The sequence below is a fragment of the Camelina sativa genome, chromosome 10 (assembly GCF_000633955.1).
Source record: "Camelina sativa cultivar DH55 chromosome 10, Cs, whole genome shotgun sequence".
NCBI lineage: Eukaryota > Viridiplantae > Streptophyta > Magnoliopsida > Brassicales > Brassicaceae > Camelina > Camelina sativa.
In genome coordinates, this window is record NC_025694.1 from 538,875 (window position 1) to 560,634 (window position 21,760).

General features: G+C 36.9%; 4 protein-coding genes and 1 long non-coding RNA gene across 26 annotated transcripts; 3 read left to right on the forward strand and 2 right to left on the reverse strand.

The window, feature by feature from the left end:
- LOC104716214 (ribonucleoside-diphosphate reductase large subunit-like) lies at window positions 1,849-6,238 on the forward strand. The gene is made up of 17 exons (XM_010433602.2): window positions 1,849-2,199; window positions 2,407-2,468; window positions 2,578-2,665; window positions 2,765-3,028; window positions 3,125-3,365; window positions 3,469-3,545; window positions 3,633-3,803; window positions 3,897-3,989; window positions 4,077-4,226; window positions 4,312-4,398; window positions 4,486-4,650; window positions 4,735-4,854; window positions 4,947-5,149; window positions 5,240-5,389; window positions 5,476-5,623; window positions 5,733-5,816; window positions 5,921-6,238. Exons 1-17 carry the CDS (start codon window positions 1,972-1,974, stop codon window positions 6,035-6,037), a joined length of 2,448 nt encoding a protein of 815 aa, XP_010431904.1. The 5' UTR covers window positions 1,849-1,971; the 3' UTR covers window positions 6,038-6,238.
- Window positions 6,339-7,737, reverse strand: LOC104716213 (probable nucleoredoxin 1). The gene is made up of 3 exons (XM_010433601.2): window positions 7,581-7,737; window positions 6,719-7,377; window positions 6,339-6,616 (listed from the first exon to the last, which is right to left on the reverse strand). The coding sequence occupies exon 2, from the start codon at window positions 7,369-7,371 to the stop codon at window positions 6,835-6,837; it is 537 nt and encodes a 178-aa protein (XP_010431903.1). The 5' UTR covers window positions 7,372-7,377; window positions 7,581-7,737; the 3' UTR covers window positions 6,339-6,616; window positions 6,719-6,834.
- Window positions 9,826-12,555, forward strand: LOC104716215 (ubiquitin carboxyl-terminal hydrolase 27-like). Of its 2 annotated transcripts, XM_010433603.1 has the most exons (9): window positions 9,830-10,279; window positions 10,380-10,506; window positions 10,594-10,694; window positions 10,786-11,025; window positions 11,121-11,192; window positions 11,308-11,436; window positions 11,537-11,674; window positions 11,799-11,861; window positions 11,952-12,555. In XM_010433603.1, exons 1-9 carry the CDS (start codon window positions 10,019-10,021, stop codon window positions 12,306-12,308), a joined length of 1,488 nt encoding a protein of 495 aa, XP_010431905.1. In that variant the 5' UTR covers window positions 9,830-10,018; the 3' UTR covers window positions 12,309-12,555. The 2 variants fall into 2 exon arrangements, 1 of the variants encoding a protein (XP_010431905.1); XR_002033608.1 differs by lacking the exons at window positions 11,799-11,861; window positions 11,952-12,555 and having other exon boundaries at window positions 9,826-10,279; window positions 11,121-11,206; window positions 11,537-11,650.
- LOC104716218 lies at window positions 13,431-18,076 on the forward strand. Of its 19 annotated transcripts, none has more exons than XR_755971.2 (20): window positions 13,431-13,762; window positions 13,910-13,963; window positions 14,106-14,182; window positions 14,283-14,364; window positions 14,443-14,513; window positions 14,616-14,666; window positions 14,787-14,872; window positions 14,999-15,145; window positions 15,243-15,264; window positions 15,371-15,407; window positions 15,521-15,622; window positions 15,712-15,782; window positions 15,868-15,919; window positions 16,018-16,146; window positions 16,248-16,303; window positions 16,457-16,542; window positions 16,677-16,847; window positions 17,045-17,145; window positions 17,277-17,454; window positions 17,550-18,063. It is a non-coding gene; the product is annotated as an uncharacterized LOC104716218 (long non-coding RNA). The 19 variants fall into 19 exon arrangements; XR_755976.2 differs by having other exon boundaries at window positions 16,035-16,146; XR_755975.2 differs by having other exon boundaries at window positions 15,878-15,919.
- LOC104716217 (TSL-kinase interacting protein 1-like) lies at window positions 17,746-21,425 on the reverse strand. 3 transcript variants are annotated; one of them, XM_010433605.2, is made up of 9 exons: window positions 21,255-21,302; window positions 20,947-21,014; window positions 20,407-20,525; window positions 19,994-20,205; window positions 19,673-19,905; window positions 19,353-19,593; window positions 18,708-19,259; window positions 18,462-18,578; window positions 17,746-18,273 (listed from the first exon to the last, which is right to left on the reverse strand). In XM_010433605.2, the coding sequence occupies exons 3-9, from the start codon at window positions 20,522-20,524 to the stop codon at window positions 18,130-18,132; spliced, it is 1,617 nt and encodes a 538-aa protein (XP_010431907.1). In that variant the 5' UTR covers window position 20,525; window positions 20,947-21,014; window positions 21,255-21,302; the 3' UTR covers window positions 17,746-18,129. The 3 variants fall into 3 exon arrangements, with proteins under 3 accessions (XP_010431907.1, XP_010431906.1, XP_019086792.1); XM_010433604.2 differs by lacking the exon at window positions 20,947-21,014 and having other exon boundaries at window positions 21,255-21,421; XM_019231247.1 differs by lacking the exon at window positions 20,947-21,014 and having other exon boundaries at window positions 18,184-18,273; window positions 18,458-18,578; window positions 21,255-21,425.

Genomic DNA, 21,760 nt, shown 5'->3' on the forward strand with positions numbered 1-21,760 from the left:
GAGTTTGCGAAGAGGCAAATGTTTTCTGAAAAAACATATTGAAAGCGTTTACTGCATGTTTAAAATCGCAAACAAAATAGCTCAAGCTTTGATCTTATGTATTTGTCAATTAGAGAGTGTATACTGCCGTGAACTGGTGATATGTTTATGTCGCGCATGTATACAAAACTTTGTATGGAACAACAATTGCCTGATTGAAATGGCATATTAAATAACATCATATAGTGTTCAAGCTTATTATAATATGCTTTTTTATACCTACTTAAGTATCATGTTTAACTCGCACGTATGCAAAATAATCTTGGATGGATTCTCACACCAATTATTATCTAGAAGATTATAATAAATAACAAAGTCACATCTACCTACTACACAACATCATATAAACAGAATATATGATACTGTTCATAAAAATATTAGCCAAGTTTAGTTAGTTCATATAAAAATATAAAAATATCAAGCATATCACTATCACGTATTCGCATATAATTTAATACTAGATTAAGACCCGTGCTAGAGCATGAATTGAAATTCCTTTTATTTATATTGTAATTTTTATATAAAATATAATTTATGTGATTGTTTTTTTTTTTAAATTGGCTAAAACATTATGCAATAAAATCACATTATAAATATGATGGCTTGAAAAAAAACACTTATTTTGTAAGTTTTATATCGTTAATGTTTCTAGATAAGTATCCGTGCTATAACACTGGTTAAATTTATTTCGTAATCTATCTTGTAAACTTGTAACCAATCAATCTATCAATTTCGTAATCTATCTTTGGTTAACGTTGTGTCTATCGATAAAATCTATAGAAAATAAATTTGTAATAATGTGTTTAAAGATCTTTGGAAACAACGTGATATAAGACTATAATCTTCCGAAAATGCAGTTTGGAATATCCATGATTTTATTTGTTACCATTAATATATCAATTATCAATTTGGAATATCCCTAATATTTAGGTGTAACCATTAATATTAATATATGGATTAATCTATAACCTATCTATAACCTATTTGTAATCATTTATTAAAAATATAAAAGCCCTTATTGGTGAAGGCTTTTAAGACTTTCAAATCATTTAAAAGTCTTAAAAGCATTTTATTTGCCAATCACGCTTTAATGACTTTTTTTATTTTTTTAAGTTTCTATAGCCACTTTAATTTTTTCCTTCTTTGTTTCCTTTCTTTTTTTTTAAATCCTCAAAATGGACGCTGTAAAATCAAAAAGTTTAAAAACTTTTTTTTTCTTCCTCCGTCAAAATTAAAAACTCTATATAAATTTATATATATTTTTACACAAATTTGTTTTATAGATTAATTATCAGCATTTTTTTTCTCTTTCTTTTGACATCCACTTCTCTTCACAAATTTATTATTTTTATCATCACCTTTGTATTTATTTACAATTTTGTTATTAATAAAATTACAGTCACAGCTTTTAAAGTTGTTTTTTGTAACAATCAAATTTTAATAGTTAAAGTATCTACAGTCAAAGTATCTGCAGCTAAATTTTTTACGGCCAAATTTTTACGGTCAAAATCTCTACAGCTACAAATAACAGTCGTTACCAATGAGAGCTAAAGTCTACAAAAAAAAAGATGTTGTGTACTTCCCTTTTATCTAAAAGGGATAATCATAGTTAATTTATATGTTTTTTGCTAGCGTCTTAATTAGTGTAAAACGTTAATTTATAATTTGGGCCCATGCGAACATCACGGACGCTTATTCTCTCGCCCATTTGGTTACAGCTGACAAGGCCTTATTTGATGGATCCTTCTTGCGGAAGCTGGCGGGGAAATCTGAAACTTTTGCGCGGGAGAAAAAAAAAGAGAGTCAAATTCGGCCATTGAGAAAATAATAATTCTATTTGAAACTCAAATCAAAATTTCATTTATTTCATCGTCCACCATCAGAGACGCCTAACAAGTGTTCGATAGAATTCCTCATAGAGAAGAAAAAAAAATGTACGTGGTGAAGCGTGACGGCAAGAAGGAAACTGTTCGCTTCGACAAAATCACTGCGCGGCTAAAGAAGCTTAGCTATGGTCTTAGTATCGATCATTGTGACCCTGTCCTCGTCGCTCAGAAAGTCTGTGCTGGTGTCTTCAAAGGCGTTACCACTACTCAACTCGATGAATTAGCCGCTGAGACTGCTGCTTCTATGACCACCAACCATCCCGATTACGCCTCCGTCAGTCTTCTTCCTTTAGTCCCCTTTTTGTACTATCATCACGATTTGATTTGTCGGTGTTTTCTTGATTTGATAGATCGGTTTCGGATTTACATGTGAAATTGCATCTTAGTGATTGACTGAGATTGTTTACTTGATCTGATTCATATTGCGATACTTTGGACATTGGGAAGTAATTTAACGTGGTTCCAATGTTTATAATTCCAGCTTGCTGCTAGGATCGCTGTCTCCAGTCTCCACAAGAACACTAAGAACTCATTTTCTGAAACGTGAGTGTTGTTCGCTTGATCTATATACATAAATCTCTGGACGTATCAGTAACTATTAGTTATTCATATATGTTGTTGTTGACTTTGATGGATTTTGGGAAATCTTCAGGGTTAGAGATATGTACGATCATGTCAATGAGAGATCTGGACTCAAGGCTCCTCTAATTGCTGATGATGTATTCGAGATCATTATGAAGGTAAAATTGTTTGTGTTGTTATAACCCCTCAATCTGATTATTGAAATTGTGCTTTGGATACCTTTATTCTTATATTGTTGAATTGTGTTGTTTCCTCAGCATGCTACTCGTTTGGACAGTGAAATCAATTATGATCGCGATTTTGAATACGATTACTTTGGATTTAAAACGCTTGAGAAATCATACCTCTTGAAAGTGCAAGGCAAAGTGGTTGAAAGGCCTCAACACATGCTGATGAGGGTTTCTGTTGGTATATACAAGGAAGATATTGATTCTGCTATCACTACTTACCATTTAATGTCTCAGCGATGGTTCACCCATGCAACTCCTACTCTCTTCAATTCAGGAACACCAAGGGCTCAAGTAATGTTTCTACAGTGATTTTTTTTTTAAAACAGAGTCATACGTGATTCTGCAATGGTTTTACTAATGTGCTGTTGAAAATGTTTGAATATGCAGTTAAGTAGCTGCTTTCTGGTTTGCATGAAGGATGATAGCATCGAAGGAATATATGACACGTTGAAAGAGTGTGCTGTTATAAGCAAATTAGCAGGGGGTATTGGTGTATCAGTTCACAACATCCGTGCAACTGGAAGTTACATTCGTGGCACAAATGGAGCATCTAATGGTATTGTTCCAATGCTGCGGGTTTTCAATGATACTGCTCGTTATGTTGACCAAGGAGGAGGCAAGAGGAAAGGTATACATTTCAGGATACTTTGCTACTATTTTCATGATTGTTTGTGAAGTAATTGTAGTTTAGATTTTCTTATGTATATATTTTTTTTTTGCAATTGGTGAAGGAGCCTTTGCCATATACCTGGAGCCTTGGCATGCTGATATTTTTGAATTTCTTGAACTCCGTAAGAATCATGGAAAGGTACAGTTGCACCAAGAAAATATTACTCATCTTGCCCTATAATTTAATTCATGGAGATAGCTTACAAAAGACTTTTTTCCATTTCAGGAGGAAAACAGGGCCAGAGACTTGTTTTACGGTCTTTGGATACCAGATCTTTTCATGGAGAGGGTCCATACTGATGGACAGTGGTCACTGTTTTGTCCTAATGAGGCTCCAGGTTTGGCAGATTGTTGGGGTGCAGAATTTGAGAAGTTGTACACTCAGTATGAGAATGAGGTGAATGATTCATATTTTTGGATTTACTGCTTCCTTTCGAATTCCTGTTATATAAATACCAGTTATGTGATGCATCTCTGTTTGTATCTTTAGGGTAAGGCCAAGAAGGTTGTCCAGGCACAGCAGCTTTGGTATGAAATTTTAACGTCCCAAGTAGAAACAGGGACACCATACATGCTTTTCAAGGTAAGAAACAGTGTCAGTTTTTTCGTCACTGTGTATAAACATGTTTTCAGTGGTTCCCACTTTTTGATTTTTGAATCTCTTCTGTAGGATTCATGTAACAGGAAAAGCAATCAACAAAATCTGGGTACCATAAAGTCTTCCAATTTATGCACCGAAATCATTGAATACACAAGTCCAACTGAAACAGCTGTGTGTAATCTTGCATCTATTGCCTTACCACGGTTTGTAAGGGAGAAGGTGAGTAGCAAAAAGTGTTCTCTGATTTTATTCTTGTTTGGTCATTTAGTGCATAACTCTTGACATTTCTTACATCTCACATTAGGATACCCCCTTGGACTCACATCCGTCTAAGATTGTAGGCAGTTTGGGCTCAAAGAGTCGTTACTTTGATTTTGACAAGTTAGCAGAGGTCAGTACTTTACTATCTGGGTCATTTTGTTAACTTTGAATGTCTGTGCAATTTGATTGACTTTCTCTTCTTAATTGTTTTCGTCAGGTGACTGCCACTGTTACTGTTAATCTCAACAAGATTATAGATGTGAATCATTATCCTCTGGAGACTGCAAAAACCTCAAACATGCGACATAGGCCTATTGGTATAGGTGTACAAGGTCTTGCAGATGCATTTATCCTTCTCGGAATGCCATTTGATTCCCCTGAGGTGAACTTACTTAACATAAGTTAATCAACTTTTCAAAGTAGTTTTGATATCTTTTCTGAATAAGTTCTTTGGAATGTATCCCAGGCTCAACAACTGAACAAAGACATTTTTGAAACCATATACTACCATGCACTCAAGTCATCTTCAGAGATTGCTACTAAGGAAGGTACATATGAAACTTACCAAGGAAGTCCTGTGAGTAAGGTATGCATCACAACAAGCAAGTCTTTCGATATTTGTACAACATTGTCATAAATTCTTGTTCCTAATTACTTGGCTGGTGTATATACTATCAGGGAATTCTTCAACCTGACATGTGGAATGTAATTCCTTCGGATCGCTGGGACTGGGCTGCTCTCAGGGATATGATTTCAAAGAATGGAATCAGAAATTCTCTTCTAGTGGCACCAATGCCAACTGCTTCAACCAGCCAGATTCTTGGGAACAATGAATGTTTTGAACCTTATACCTCAAACATTTATAGTCGTAGAGTCTTGAGGTATGTTCTTCAAGTAAATAAAAACTAGCTCCACAAAGTTATGTTTCTTGTATTCTTCCATAGGCTTAATCATTGGTCTTGTGTTCTCAGTGGCGAGTTCGTAGTAGTGAACAAGCATCTTCTTCATGACTTGACGGATATGGGATTATGGTCTCCTACACTGAAAAACAAGATAATACATGAGAATGGTTCCATCATAAATGTCCCGGAGATACCTGATGACTTGAAAGCAATTTACAGGTATATAACTTCCTTGTTCTTTTAAGCCCTCATTAATCGTGTGTTCATAAACTTTAACCTGTGTGCCATCTTGCAAAATGACTCAGGACTGTCTGGGAGATTAAGCAGAGAACAGTGGTCGACATGGCTGTAGATCGTGGATGCTTTATAGATCAAAGCCAAAGTTTGAATATACACATGGAGAAACCCAACTTTGCAAAACTCACTTCCTTGCACTTTTACGCTTGGAAAAAGGTAACAACTTATCTGAAACTCTCAAAATGGTCAGAATGTGTATATTGATTTATTCATGAGACTCCCTTCTTAATATTTCGGATTTGTTATTATTGTTGTAATATTAAAGGGTTTGAAAACGGGAATGTATTACCTGCGATCGCGTGCTGCAGCGGATGCGATAAAATTCACAGTAGACACAACAATGCTAAAGGTAAAAACAACACATTTGTGTCACAGTGTGATTTGGTTGTTACTTAATAATTAGAGAGCGAAATTGACATTTGCCTCTGTGTGAATTCTGTCCGCTTTATGCAGGAGAAGCTTAATGTGGCTGAAGACGAAGAAGCAACAGAAGAAGACAACGAGACGAAGATGGCACAGATGGTTTGCTCTTTGACCAACCCTGAGGAGTGCATCTCTTGTGGAAGTTAAAACAACACAAACAATTGAAAGAGCTAACGAAAAAAATTAAAATGTTGACGTATTAATGTAGTAGGCTTTTAAGACTGTCTTGTTATGGGGGGTGTGTAGACTGTAGTAAGTTAAGAGCATCATTAGTGGAGAAACCCTCCTAAGTTACTCACATATTAATTAATCATATAATTAATTATAAAATAATTAAAGCAACTTTAAGAGAATTTTAGCAAAATCAACCCTCCACTAGAGAACCTAAAGAAGGTTTCTCTTAATGAAAAATTGTTTTGTGTAATGGAAATGGGTTTGAAAATTTAACTAGAAGAAATGATGATAAGAATAATCGGATGGTAACAGAAAAGAAATGAGAAGAATCGGATGAACAAGCAAATGAAGTTCTACACGAGATTGATCAATATATAGACTTTGGGGAGCAAATGAAGTTCTACACAACATTGATCAATGAAGTTCTACACAAACATAAACATAACAAGCAAAGTGAAGAAAGCTTTCTGTCCACAAACCTCACTCCTTGGAGTTAGCTTTGTTACAGAATCAGCAATTGGTATATCATCAAGTACAGCACCAAAGTTCCTCCTGCGTATAAAAAAGATCACATCTACGTTACAAGTCAGTCAACAAAATCGGCAAGTGAAAATATCAAAATCACAGCTTTAAAAAATAGGATAAATCAAGCACCTTAAATAGTCACCGTCAAGGCCTGCAACGATCACAGTTTTGCCATCATCATCAGCGACTTTGCAACAAAACTCATAAAGATCTCCAAAGAACTGAGCCTCATCAAGTTGCTTTTCTCACTGTGGATTCGCAAACTTATGATAAGCATATAAATCCTGAGGAACTAGCGGTATCCTAAAGAAACAGAACGCTACTGAGTCGTCAATAAACCATGAGTGCAGACAATTCACTGAGACAAGACTCACAGATGACAATGTCTGCTCTCTCCGAGCCCTGTCTTCTTCCTCTTTGATCTCCTTCATCTTCTCAGGTGTGAAAGGATAAGCACCAGCTCCATAGCTTCGTATGACACCAACCCCATTATTATTCACAAGTTTACCATGATCATCAACTATCATTAGGTTAGGGATACCCGTAACCTTAAACAACCCATCCAAACGTTCATGTGTTTCTGAATCAGCAAATGGAACAGTGAGCCATGGCATCTTACTGAAATAATCACCAAAGGACTCTTCATCTTCATCGCCAGACACAAAAACAACCTCGAAACCAACTTTTGGAGCGAGCTCGTTGTAGACTTCAACCAGCTGAGGAGTAAACCGCTGACATGGTCCGCACCACGCAGCTGAAAATACAATCCAATCTTCTTCCATATTAAGCTATCAATTTTAACATGAACATCATAAGAATTCATATAACTAACCAACCAGTCAAACTCTACCCTAATCGGTTCTGCAAAAGAACAATCACAAGGGGAGAATCGAGAAACAAGCACATAGAAGTTGAGATCGACGGCGATAAAATTCAAAAATCAGGTCAACTACATAAAGAGAGAGAGAGAGAAGCGAGAAGCTATTTTAACCTGTTCGCCGTCGTTACGAACAAGGAAATCCCTCGCCGGAGAAGAGAGAAGTGAGAGAAGATCCTGAGCATCTCCGCCGTTGATTTTTTTTTGTGGTTTCGGCCATGGCGTTGTCCCACCAATCCTCCGCCGTTTTTCGATGGAGAAGAATCGCCTTTTTTATCTCTCATGAACGAGAGAGAAGAGAGATGGTCGGGAAAGAATTAAAAAAAATGGTGAAAAAAAAAAAACTGAGTCCACCAATAGGCAAACGCCACGTCGCGTTGCTCAAGGGGTTGCTCCAATTGCTTCCCACAGTATCGATACTCTGCTTGTTGGACTCAGAAATGGGTTTTTTATTAAATTTTGGGCCCCAATTGTAAGAGTAACCCAATAAGTACTCCCCGGTAAATATGGTCTAACAAATCTCTTTCTTTTCGACTAAAGAGGTTGAGGATCGTTTGAGAGTTGTGTAACAAAGAAGTTAGTTGCTGAAGGTAATTAAGAACTTGTTTAAAGCCCGTTTTGATAATACCCAAAATAAATACACCAAATCTGCTTGGACCAAAATTTAAAACAATAAAAAGCCCAGTATACTAGTAGTAGTATACATCTAGATTGTTCTATTACGGCGCTCCGAGCAAAATTAAAAATAGAAAACAAGGAAAAAGGAAATAAAATCGATAGATCTCAACCGTTGATCGTGTAAGGAAGAACAAAACCCTAATCATCGGACGCCTCTTCTCTCTCACTATATATAAGACCTCATCCTCTCATACCTCTCAAAATAAACCCAAAACCTTGAATTGGGCAGTCCCCTAGTATCATCTCTTCGATTTAGTTCTCTGATAGGTTTTGTAATCGTCGTATTAGATCTTAAGATGTAGTTCTCTGATAGGTTTCGTTTAGAGTTTTGCTGTTTACTTATTATGTTGATTGGTTTGGTTGATGATGATAAATCCAAAGGCTTGTTTCTCTAAACATTCGCAGTGGCCGCCTAAAACTTTCGCCTTTCGCCAGGCTTGAGAGTTTATGATGTTTTATCCTTCCTTGGATGTCTGAAACTTCTGTAATCCATTGTCTTTATTTTTCTACTATGATGGTTTTAGATTAGGGACTGAGTTGTTTTAAATGTCTCATTAGCAGAATTTGATTTCTCTTAGTGCTTAATAGGATTGAACAAAAGTCCCTTATATCTTAATCCATCTGTCACTTTGTCAGCAGTCTTAATTTGGTTTCTTGCTGATCATTATAAGATGGGAAACATAACTCTATTTTAGCTCTAATTGTGTTGTTTTTGGTCGATGATGATAAATGTTAAGGCTTGTTTCTCAAAACATTCGCAGTGGCTGCCTAAAGCTTTCGCCTTTCGCCAGGCTTGAGAGCTTATGATGTTTTATCCTTCCTTGGATGTCTGAGACCACTTTTTAAATTCTTGTTTTAATTACTGAGTTTGGGTTTTGTTTTGTCTTATGTGGTTGATGAGGATAATATGAAGGCTTGTTTCTCAAAACATTCGCAGTGGCCGCCTAAAACTTTCGCCTTTCGCCAGGCTTGAGAGCTAATGCAGCTTTATCCTTCCTTGGATGTCTGAAACCTTTCAATGTTTTTCAAAGTTTTTGTTTTGTTTTTTTTTGTCTTGAAGAGAAAGATCAATGATGATAAATGTTAAGGCTTGTTTGTCAAAACATTCGCAGTGGCCGCCTAAAGTTTTCGCCTTTTGCCGGGCTTGAGAGCTAATGCAGCTCATATCCTTCCTTGGATGTCTGAAATCTTTAATTCATTCTATTGAGTAATTTGTCTGATTCGATTTGCTGTTCTTGTATATTATCTTTTTTCTCCTTTTCTCTGTCTATTTTGCAGGTGATTTCTTGGGCAATGGTGATATAGCTTCATCAGTTTGCTGGATATTAGATGAAGAGTTCTTTCGTTGTTTCTTCTCATTTTACTTAAGTGTAATAGTCATTGTTAAAAGATGAATAGATCTTTAGTTACCTTTTATTTTTGTTACTTGTTTCTTGTGTTAAAAAATGGTGTAATAGTAATGAAAGTGTTATTCGTTTATTGTATTCTGGATTCGTATTTAGACATTCAATGGTTACATGACATCTCTAAGGCGTGGCGTACTAATCATGTTTTCACCCAATTAAAAGTCTATTTAGACTCTAAAGATATCATTAATGCCTTGATTAATAACTAAGTAACCTTCAGTAATTGTAAAAAGAAATTGTAAATGTATACAGTATTATATAAAATCATTCGTGCGAACTAAACCGGACCTAAATTGTATTGGTATTCTTGCCGACGACTTTGTCTTATCGATCGTGATAGATTCAGGCGAATCAGAAACATGCCGGAAGTTCAGATATCTCAATCGTTTAGCTCTTTGCAACGGGATTAGTCCGACTGATATAAGGAAGAGAGACCAAAGCGAGTGAGTTCGACTCTGTTAATAGAGTATGGTTTCCCGTAGGGGTTCTTCCGGTACAAGGGCGATTGTGTGTATCCTTACAGATAGATTTAAGGTTTCGAACAATTGGGTTTCGCATTTGTCTTTGGCTACTACTACTATACTCGGCGCTGCTGGTTTCGTATTTGCCCTTAGAGACGGCCGATTCCGCAACCTCAGACTCTTCTCCGCTAGAGAAAAAGACGATGATTTCCTCGTACCTGGTCTGCAAAATCTCGGGAATAACTGTTTCCTCAACGTCATCTTACAGGTAACAAAAAATACTGATGGCTACTATGATTTGATCGAGTGAATTTGTAATCCTTTTTTGTTTGCACAATTTGGATTTGTAAAAAATTTGACCTTTTCAGGCTCTGGCGAGCTGCAAAGATTTCCGGAGTTTTCTTGAATGGGTGATAGAGGATGCGAGAGATACTGTAACAGGAGAGCTGGATCAACACTTTCCTCTTACTTTTGCTTTATCTACCTTGTTACAAGGTGCGTTTTCTTCTATGTCACTGTACTTTTTTGAATTAGAACATGGTAATGATAGTTACATGAGTAAGCCCTTTGTTACCACCTCAGAGCTCTCTACAGTTGGAAGAAGACGATCTGTATCTAACCCTCGTGAAGTTATGCTGGCGTTGACAGATTATGCCAGAAATTTCAATTTGACTAGCCAACAGGTTTAGTTTCTATTTCTACCATTAGGCCGAAGGATAGAGATATAACTCAAGTTGGTCGTATATGAGCTAATGATCTTTGTTTGTAACATAGGATGCTGCAGAAGCCCTTCTTCATCTTATCTCTTCTTTGCAACAAGAGATTGTATTTTGTTATCGTCCTCTCCAAAGTAGTAATATATCAGATATACTTTTTTCTCGCAACTTGAGAATGCTTGCTCCTACTGAAGGCCTCCATGGTTTGATGGAGCTCAAGAGATGGCATAAACATTTGCGTGGACCATTTGATGGTATTCTTGGTAGTACCTTGATGTGCCGAACTTGTTCTTCTCAGGTATTTAGGATTACATCTCACCAGTTAAGTGGCTTTTGCTATTGTTCAATACTTTTTACCCATTTTGATTTTCTTGTGTTTTTTTTTTTTTGCAGATTTGGTTGGAGTTTCAGTTTTTTCATACTCTGCCTCTTTCTCCTTTACTCGATAGTGGTGGTTCCAACATTGTATGTTATGGAAGGTTCATCCTCTTATTGCTATATTGATTTACTATTGTGAAACTGAAACTTCTACAGTTTTAAAACATTTCTCAAATGAGTTTTGCTTTTGGGATGCTCTTAGATATTTGGATGCACTTTAGAGAGTTGCTTGAAGAAGTTTCTCGACACTGAGAAAGTTGAAAACTTCTTCTGCCATAGATGCTGGCATGGTGCTGCACTGAAATATCTATCTGTAATAGGAGCAGCTGAGGTAATTAAATTTCTCAGCTTTACTCGTTATTGTACCTTTCTTTTGTACTTGTTTCACGTCTCTTATCTGACCCGTATGTATTTGAATTGGTTTCAATCAGACAGATATAGAAAAGCTCAGAAGCTGTGGCGGAGATGACCAATGCCACTGTAAAACTTCTCTTGTTCTTAAAAGAATGCCTTGGTCAAATAGCTATTCCCATATACTGAAGCAGTTAATCATCTCCCGTTTCCCAAAGGTATTTACTTACTCAATGAAGCTAGACTCGGTAGTAAAGTTTGAAACCCGAGAAAGTTGAATCCAGTATAATCACTTTTCTTTCTGAGAGTCCCATTTGACTCTCTCTAGCTAAATTGTTACAGCTTCTATGCATTCAAGTGCAACGGGCTTCTTTTAACATGTATGGAGAATCCTTCAAACTAACGGTAGAGTCCTTGTTACTCCTTTACCTTGTCTACATTTCATGTCTCGATTCCTAGTTACTGTTCGTTCTAATATCAATTTTATCTGTACAGGGACATATCGCCTTCCCACTGGTCTTGGACCTCTCCTTGTTCGCACCATCTCCAATAGGATTAAACAAAGTAGAAGGGATTCAGATGTCGTCAAAGTACCAAAAGGCAGAAGCATCAAGAAACAGCGACAACCTGTACAGGCTTGTAACGGTGGTGGAACATTTTGGTATAACGGGAAGCGGGCACTATACAGTTTATAGAAGTGTGAGAGTTGCATCACAAGAAGAAGAAGAAGAAGAAGAAGAAGAATGTGAGGAATTGAGATGGTTTAGTATATCTGATTCAGAAGTTAGCAGAGTTTCAGAGAGTGATGTTCTTGGTGCTGAAGCTAGCTTGCTCTTCTATGAGAGGGTTTAATGAAGAGAGTAATTAAAATCAGAGCTTGGTTATTTCATTGGATTGACTTATTGATTTTGGTGTGGTTCTGTTTTTTGAACGTTAACACGTGATGGAGTAGAAGATACGTGAGTGGGGATGTTTAAAATACGTTAATGAATATAGAATCTCCCCTATAGCCAAACACATACCAGATTGTATTATAAGTGAATCCAACAGTGTAACAAATCTTTATTCAATCGAATTAGCCTTATATGTTTTGAGCTTTTTTGGATCTCTGGAGTCTGTTCCTTAGTCTGGGTTTTTTTCCCTTAGTTTTACATTTACATTGTTTGGTATTAGCTTCTGGGAATGTTTTTGTATTCGCCGGCTTAATATCTTACTGGTTATGTGTTCTCTCATATTATATCACCTCGTAGCTCCGAGTAATTAATACCCCCACAAGAGATTTTGGTAACTAATTCATTTTTTTCCTTCTCCTAGATAACGTTGTAATGTAAGGAGGTCAGTCTACTAAACTGTTCCAAGATTTTTTCCGGTTGACAAGTCTTGATTAGTTTGCAGGTTGTTCCCGGATTTGGTTTAACAGAAGCAAAGTACGTAAGAAGCAGATATCTTATTTAAAGATTTGTCCTGGTAGTCCTTTGTTGATGTGAAGAGTGCTCTAGTTGGAGCTGAGTTTGTGATCATGGATCCATGAATGTTGAAGCAATCAGTAAATCTCTGTTACCATATCTTAAAAAAACATGTGTAAAAATAATAGTTAACAGTATACATCCTTCTTTCTTTGAATAAAAAATATGTAATGCTCACATTCATCCTTGTACGGTTAAAGTGAATTGTGGATTCGGTTTTGTAAGGTCTATTTCCTTCTTGAAATTTCAGATTTGATTTACCAACCCTAATATAAGCCCAACAACAAAAGCCTAAATTGAGCCCAATAAAAATGTCAAACAAAAGAGAACACGTGTCGTGAGAAAATAGATTTTGGATTTTCGGAAGAAAGGAAAATTTGGTAAATAAAAAATTTGGTAAAAAGTAAAATTTCCTTTTCCTAATCCTAATCCTAATCCTAATCCTATTATTTTTGATGTTAACGTTATTATCATTATTAGTTTTATTATATATTAGAGACTCACGCACTCATCCCTTCTTCCTCAATTTGAGAAAACAAAAAGCGAAATAATCTCTTCTTCTTCTTCTCCTTCTGCGAAGACGACGATGATCTATCCATGTCGAGACGATGATAAGCCACTTTCTATCTCTCTCTCAGCCCTCCATCATCACTCGGTAGAAACCCTAATCCGCAAGATTGATCGGCGAAGCATCTCACGGTTTCTCAAAACCCTAAATTCTCTGGACGGATCGTAATTCTTCTCGAACATGGCGCGTCTCTTATTCACCCACCGCCTACTCCGCCCTTCTTCTTCTTCGGTTTCGATTTCTATTTCGATTTCGGTTTCCTCTCTCTCGTAGTAAGTCAAGTCTCCTCTGTTTCCCTCTCTCACACTCTCGTACAGTCTTTGGCTTGTATCTGAATTTACAAAAACACCACTCTTCGAGATCGACTACTTTACTCGTTTTGTTGACATTGCTTATGTTTTTTTCCTCCTCTTCTGCAGGTCTTCTAGGGTTACAGGTTTTTCAATCGGGCTCTTAATTAAGCTCTAACAGAGGTTTGCTCTTTTGTACATCTTCGCAATTATGTACATCTTAATTTGGTCTCTATTCCTCACTGCACACCATCGTTGTTGCTTATTGTTTGCAATTAATCGATAGATTCTGATCTAACTTACTTTTATATCCCTTGTGTTTTAGGATCTCTCCGGTGTTCTTTGCGATGGGTTTCACGGGATCTTCTCTCTGTCCAAAGCGTGGGTGCGGATCACACACAGGTTATGCTTCTAAATTTTTCTTGTTGTTTTGTTTACAATTACAGTTTAGTGTTTAATTGTTTGTTTAACCATGTTGCTTCTTATTTGTTATATTGTGCAGCAGGAGTAGCTCCGAGATGGTTTTGAAGAATCAACCACAGGAGAAGATGATCTTGTTTGCGCATTGCCAAACAGTTTTATAGGTTAGTTTTCTGATTTGATATCCATTACTCATTAATCAGTTTGCTTTTTCTGTATACTAAGGATTTTATGGTTTCTAGTTGTGACTTGTGAGAAGGTTCCATGGATGTAGCAGGACAACAGTTGGCTCTTGCTCGCTGCTGGTTCCGACGTAAAGAGAAGTCTTTCTTGCAATCACCGCTCTTTTTTCTTTTAAGAGACAGAGATTAATCTGATTTGATGCAATCATTTTTTTTTTTTTTTTATGTTGCAGGACAACAGTTGGCTCTCTCGTTCAATCTGTGTTCTCGCTGCTGGTGCAGAGGTAATTAAGTAAGAAGAAGAAGAAGAACCCCCTTGAGTTATTGTTTCAATCATCCTTCACTATTTTTTTGAGTTCAACATACTTTTATATTTTTAACCGATTCTCTTGTTATTGCCACAGGATAAAAAGCAAGCCTCAGGATATTAATCAAGTTACTCCTCCTCCTACCGAATCAAGTTACTCCTCCTCCTCCTACATACACAGAGGTTTGCTTTTTACATCTTTGCATATATAATTTGGTCTCTCGCACCATCGTCGTGTCTTGTTGTTAGCAATTAATAGATAGAAGAAAACCATGGATTGGTCTAACTTACTTTTTTCTTGTGTTTTAGGATCTCTCCTGTTCTTTGTTTGCCAACTTCTCTCGTCCAAAGCGTGGTGGGGAATCACAGGTGGTTATGTAATCTGATTCACGAGTATCATCAAGCCAATTACAGGACAAGGTGATCTTGTTTGCGCATTGCCAAACAGTTGAGCAGGTGAGTTATCCTATACGTTTTCCACTACTCATTTATCTGTTGCATTCTCTTTATACTAATTAGATATTAATTATGTCTTTGGATTTTTTGGTTGCAGGACAACATGATTGACACGGCAGGTGGGTTCTAAGTCTGTATCTATCTCTGCATATAATATATTTCAATCATCCATCTCTTTTATTTAAGGTCAACTACGTTTTTTCTAACCATTCTTGTTATTTTCAGGATATAGAGCCGTTAGAACCAGTAGCTATAATACAGAGTAAGCCTCAGGGAAAAACCAGTAACCAGTAGCTAAGATTCTTTTTCGTGTCTTTTAGTTCAATTCTTGACTGTTTATTTATTTATTGATACTGTTGATGGTTTTGGTGGCAGGTCTGAGCGTATTTGGAGCATCGTCTTTTTCCCCTTGTCTGAAATCAAAATGGAACAGATGTTTCCGCACTTTCAGAGGAGTGAGGACTGATCTAAGCTTTGGTATTGATAATAGGTACCTCCTCCTTGTTCTTTAATATAGTTTTGTATCTTTGACGGGTTTTTTTTTTTTTTTTTATTCTATGAAACAGGTGGGCGTTGATTGATTTATTTGACTCTATCTCGGTGATTCAGAACACAAAACGTCGCCAGCGATCTTAAGGTAACAACATAAACTGGTTTTGAGGAATGGACAAGTTTCATAACCAAAATTTGTCATCTTAATCTGATTTACGAGTATCATCAAGTCAACCACAGGAGAAGGTGGTCTTATTTGCGCATTGCCAAACAGTTGAGCAGGTGTGTTCTCTTATTCGATTTCCACTACTCATTAGTCAGTTTGCATTTTCTGTATATAGTTTGAGATTAATTGCTTCTCTGGATTTTATGGTTTCGAGTTGTGCGAATCTTCAAGGGCTCTTGCTCGCTGTTGGTGCCGCGGTAAAAAGAAGTCTTTCATGCAATCACCGCGCAAGCCTCAGGATATTAATCAAGTTACTCCTCCTCCTACCAAATCAACCATAGAGGTTAACAATTACAGTTTTGTTGGATTTAATTACAATTACAGTTTTAGTTACACCTGATGTGATATGTTGGTGGCTAACAGATGGTGGAATTTGTTTTGCAGGTTTTTCAAGAACACGTTTGGAAGACCTCGATTTACAAGAACACAACACAGCCTCCGTATCTTTCTAATCCTGCCTTTTAGCTCAGTTTCTTTCGTACTTGTTCAGATTTATTTGCAACAATTACTTGTTTCAAACGATTAGGATGAAACTGATTACTAGTGTGCTCGCTAATCCTGATGATTTTGATTTTGTTCAATCTCTCTCTCAGGTTCCGAGCCAGCCAAGCAATGGCCAAGGAGATGCCCTTGTTAGCCTTCAATCGGGGGCTCCTAAGCTCTCTAAACATACGCAGAGGTTTGCTTTTTATATCTTTGCATATATAATTTGGTCTCTCACACCATATTACGTCGTTTCTTGTTGTTAGCAATTTATAGATAGAAGAAAATCATGGATTGGTCTTAACTTACTTTTTATCTCTTGTGTTTTAGGATCTCTCCGGTTCTTGGTTTGGGTTTTACGGGATCTTTGAATTTAGCTATTTGATGAGTTCCAAAGATTGAGCACACTCAGCATTTTGTTAGGAAAATATATAATCGGGTGGCTTCGCTGGCTGCGCAACACTGTCGAATTCAAGATTTCCGTTTTGACTTTGCTAGGGGGTAATTTTCTCTTCGCTCAACTCATTTGTTTGTTTGTTTATGGAGTCCTTAATCTGTGAAATTTGAAAATGTAATCGACGCAATTATTCAGCAAACTATGCGAAGGAATACATTGGAGCTTCTCTTGTAATTCTATATGTTACGCTTTAATCTAGTTTTGTATCTTTGACATATTTAGGTTTGTTTCTGTGAAACAGGTGGTGGGCGTTGATTGATTTATTTCACTCTCTCTCTCTCTCTCTCTCTCTCTCGTTGATTCAGAAGTCTGAAGACAATCTTCGCCAACGTGATTTTAAAGGTAACAACATAATCTGGTTCTAGTGATTTGATCGATGATGGTCTTCGACTCAAGTCGAATTTGCCTTTTTTTGTGGTTGTTGTCGTTATGGTTACAATTACAATTTAGGGTTTTAATTATTTCTGAATCAGGTCAAGGAGATCATCATCATTCAAGGTAGAGACCAGTCGAGGACTTCAAGAAAAGCATCAAACTGCTAGAAAGATAGCTAGTCTTCTGAGAAATCCATACTGCACTCGGGCCAAAAAAAAGCAAAAACCAGTCACAGTTGTCTGAAGCCAAATGCAGTCATCAGCAAAATGTGAAAGGGTAAGTAACATTCTTAATAACCTTTCTGATGCCAACTCTGGTCTCACGTTCCTCTTGTGCTCTTTTTTTTGTGTGTGTTGATTGACTCATTACAGGGAAATGAGTGTTAAAAACTTAGCTAGCACTACCAAACTGATGGGAAAATCAACACAGGTGAGCCTGGTAACCAAATAGTTAGGTTGAAGATTTCAGAGATATGCAGTATTATTGACAGTCTGTATTACTAGCTGAACAAATTTAGCACGCATGGGAAACGATGTGGCTTTCCTGAAAGAGTAGCTCGGCCATTGCTTGACATAAGATATGTTTACCATTTGGATTTTGAACATTTTGAAAGTTGGAAAGAGATAGTAAGGTGAAGCAGACAGATCAAAGAGTATATTATATTTACACTCTGATGATTTGTTCAGAGACCATCTACATCACTATACTTGCTCTTCAGTTGGATAGAGACCAATTCCTCTTTATTTTTAAAGGATCTTCTGGTCCTATTGAAACATGTTTAGTATTTACCTTTCCCTGTCAATCAAAACACGCAGAAAGAGTTTTTGTCACAATTTGTTGTATCAGAGAGGAGTTCTAAAATAAAGGGTTCCTGTTGAGACGTTATTTTGAGACGTTATTATATTTGGAATGCGTTGATTTGTTGTACCTGTTGAATAGTGCTCATGTGTTTCAATGCTTTTGAATCTTTGTTTTCTCTTCTAAAGGCTCCATTTCCTGCAAATCTTTTACCACAGCACCGAAGCTTACACTGTCTCCATTAGTAAACTTCCGCGATGAAGATAAACCGAAATCAAATGGTCCCCGTGACTCAGCCTGCGTTTAAGAAATCTTATGTCAAAATGTTCAAAATCCAAATGGTAAACATATCTCAACTTATTGGCGCCCAGCTCATGTCGTTAGAACGTGGGGTTTCCATTAGGTACGTATACAGCAAACATATGTGCTTAGAGAAATGTGAAGCAAAGAGACAATTGGAAAAGAAAAGAAAAGAACTCACGTACCCACTTGATTCCTGAAAATCCGAGGCTGCTGTCCTGATTAAACACCGTGGAACCAAATAATGGTTTTGCAGGTTTCGAGTCATCTTTCTGTTGCTCCTTCTCAGCTTTTCCATTTCCCTACCAAATGTTCAAATCCCATAATCATGAGTTGCAAGTTCTATAAACTTTTTATACAATACTGATATTAGAAATGCTTGCAGAAAAAAAAACATGAATACACCGCATAACATGAGAAACGTTATTAACCTGCTCGTGAACCTTCGGTGAGGTTGTTGTACGCTTTCGAAATGAAAATGCATGACACGTATCTTCTGCATCGAATATAGATAAGTGTGACGGCTCAGGAGGAATATCAGAGCATGGTTCTCGAGGGTGATCTGTTTGGTTTTCGAGGAAAGCATTTAATGAATCAGATATTAGAGGTACTGGTGCTTGTTTGATAGCTCTCTTTGTTTCCCCTGTTTTGCTACAGTCACTAAACCTTCCTTCTCCTACTGGTGATGGTTCAGAAAGAAAGCCTCCGATACTTCCACTTGACTGACCATTGTTATTATAATGAGCTGGTTCTTGTTGGTGTTTAATATTACATCTATCTTGTAAAGAAGCCTCGGAAAACAGACCCCCAATGCTTATGTTTGTAAGATTGTCTTCCCAGAGAGTTGCGTTTGAATTTTTACAGTGATTCCCAAAGTTTACCTTCAATGATACTTCTGATAGCAAGCCACCAATACTTAGGCTTGTCAATCCATCATCCCAGAATAACAATGTCGGGCCAGACTCATCGTGTATCTTGTTATCCTGGTTAAACAATAGTATTCATGACTCATGATTCCTGGCAAACTGTGATACAATATTTGAGTATAAAGCAAGAGAAAAAACTTTTATACCTACCGACTCAACTTGTTCATCGGTAGGTATGTTTTCCGAGGGAGGCATGCCAGTTACTTGATTTGAAGAGGACAGCATTGTCAATGGGTTGTCTAAACCAAGCATCTGCTTTCCAGTAAAACTGGCACCCTCTACCTTATTACCATTGTTATGTAGTTCTTCGTTCTGAAAACAAGCAATACCCGGAGTTGAAGGGCATGGCGGTTCATGGGTTTTACGTTCAATGTCAGAAGACCACCCATACCTGACGAAATAACACGAATTATATTCATATTACGCGGCTACGCTTAGAAAGTTTCTTTGAACGGTAAATAGATGCAAACCTTAAGCGGAAAAGTGGTGGAGCTCCAATAGCCTCATAGACAGCACCGGTAGTGATGTTGCTGTTTGCTATCCATTTATGACCAGAAGCAAGTAGTGGTTTATCATATGGGTACAACGTGGGATCTCCCAGGGCAATCTCTGAGCTGCCCCACTTACTGTGAATGTGTTGAAGTACTGAAGAAATCTTCTTCCGTGAGCTAAGAGTGAGTTCCAAGTATGGGTGAAAGCCGTCCTATGAAGTAACAAAAATATGACAAGATAACTCTTAACCAGAATAAATACTTATTGCAAGTCTTTATGGTCAGATCTTAAAGCTTTACCTTTTCCAAACCTTCACGGGTACGAACATCCAAAGGAAAGAGCTGCAACTTCATTTTTCCAGAACTTGGAACCTCTTTGCACGAATGGAGATCAAGGACAGGTACTTTTTGAGCTCGATCTGGGGTATGTAGCAGCTTTTGATCCAGAGAAGATGGAGACTCAGCTGAACATTTAGAAGGAGACTTCTCCTCTGTTCCACTAGTATGTTTTCCTGATAGATGAAAAATCCAATTACAATGCCACCAAATCGTCAATAACAATTCAGACTCTGAGCTAAAATTTAAGAACCGATGCAGTGGAAGAAGAAAACTAGGATATAAACTGCTATTGTATTTGACAACCAACAACAAAATCCTAGGTGAACGCCTTAGGATCAAGTGAATATAATTGAAAAGGTACAATAAGGTATTACCAGAATCATGGGATTTTTTAGTAGTTGTTTTCATACACTTATTGGCTCTGGTGAATTTTCCTTTCGCTTTGATCTCCTTTGAGGGCTCAGTTGTAGTTTTAGTCCTCTTTCGAGCCATTCTGAAAAAGAAGAATTCGGTATCAAAACTCAAAGAGTCAAATCATTCCGTTTTCAAAACTATTTTACGGAGATTCATAGCAAAAAAAAAACACCTATCATAGAGATTGAAACCCTAGAAATCTAAGTGCGTAATAGATCGAACGAAACTTAGAAACAAGCTCAATTAATCAATACAAACAAATTCAGTTTTGTTTAAGCAAACACGATTACAGTCGTAGAAAAATATTAAGAAGAAAACATTCAAAATCCAGATCCAAACCCAGAAACTCAAACGCGTTTCAAATCTCGACTTATATCCAATACCGAACGAAACTTAGAGACTAATTAGATTCGAATTTGAGATAAATAAACACAGCTATAGTCAAATTACAAAGTTCGTCAAACGATTTTATGAAGATTCAAGAAAAGAAAAAAAAAGACCTCCGAGTCCTGGAGATCGGAACCCTAGAAATCCTTGCAAAACTCGATGATCCAACCGAACCAAAATCCTTAGCATGAAAAATCAATCAGACATAAATAATTTCAAATTGAGAACAGTAATCACAATCTAGATCAGATAATCTTACTGTTTCATCTCAAATCAAGCAACAGATGAACGATCGGTGGAGATAAAGTGAAGATAATCAAAGAAATCGCAGAATTCAAAAAACCTCAGAGAGATTGACAAGGTTTATAAAATCACAGACCTAAGTTAGTTTAGAGACGCGAGATTAAAAAAAAAAACTTACTAGACGAGAGAAACGGAGGTAGCAGGCGAAGATCTTCGAGAAGAGACCGACNAAAAAAAAAAAAAAAAAAAAAAAAGCCTCGGAGAAGAGAGAGTAGAGAGAGCAGCAAGGCGGGAATGTTTTCGATGAAAATGAAAAATAATGTTAGAAATAAATTTCTCCCTCCATTGGCTTTTGCCGCTTTTCCATATACTTCTATCGTTTTTTCAGGGCTAAAACCGACATTCGATTTGTATTTGGGCCCAACGCTTAGCCCATTAGTTTAAGCTAAGTCCACTAGGTTTACCTTAGTGCCCACTGTGGGATAAGACCCAATATACACACAACTCAAACCGTCATTAGAGTTTTGCGGTCGGTTCGTATTTGGGCCCAACGCTTAGCCTATTGAGCTAAGTCCACTAGGTTTACCAATGTACACAAACACAACCCAGTCTGATATAATATGTTCAAAGCTATATTATACTTATAGAATGTATTTTATTTGATATTCTATAGAAATATTTCTA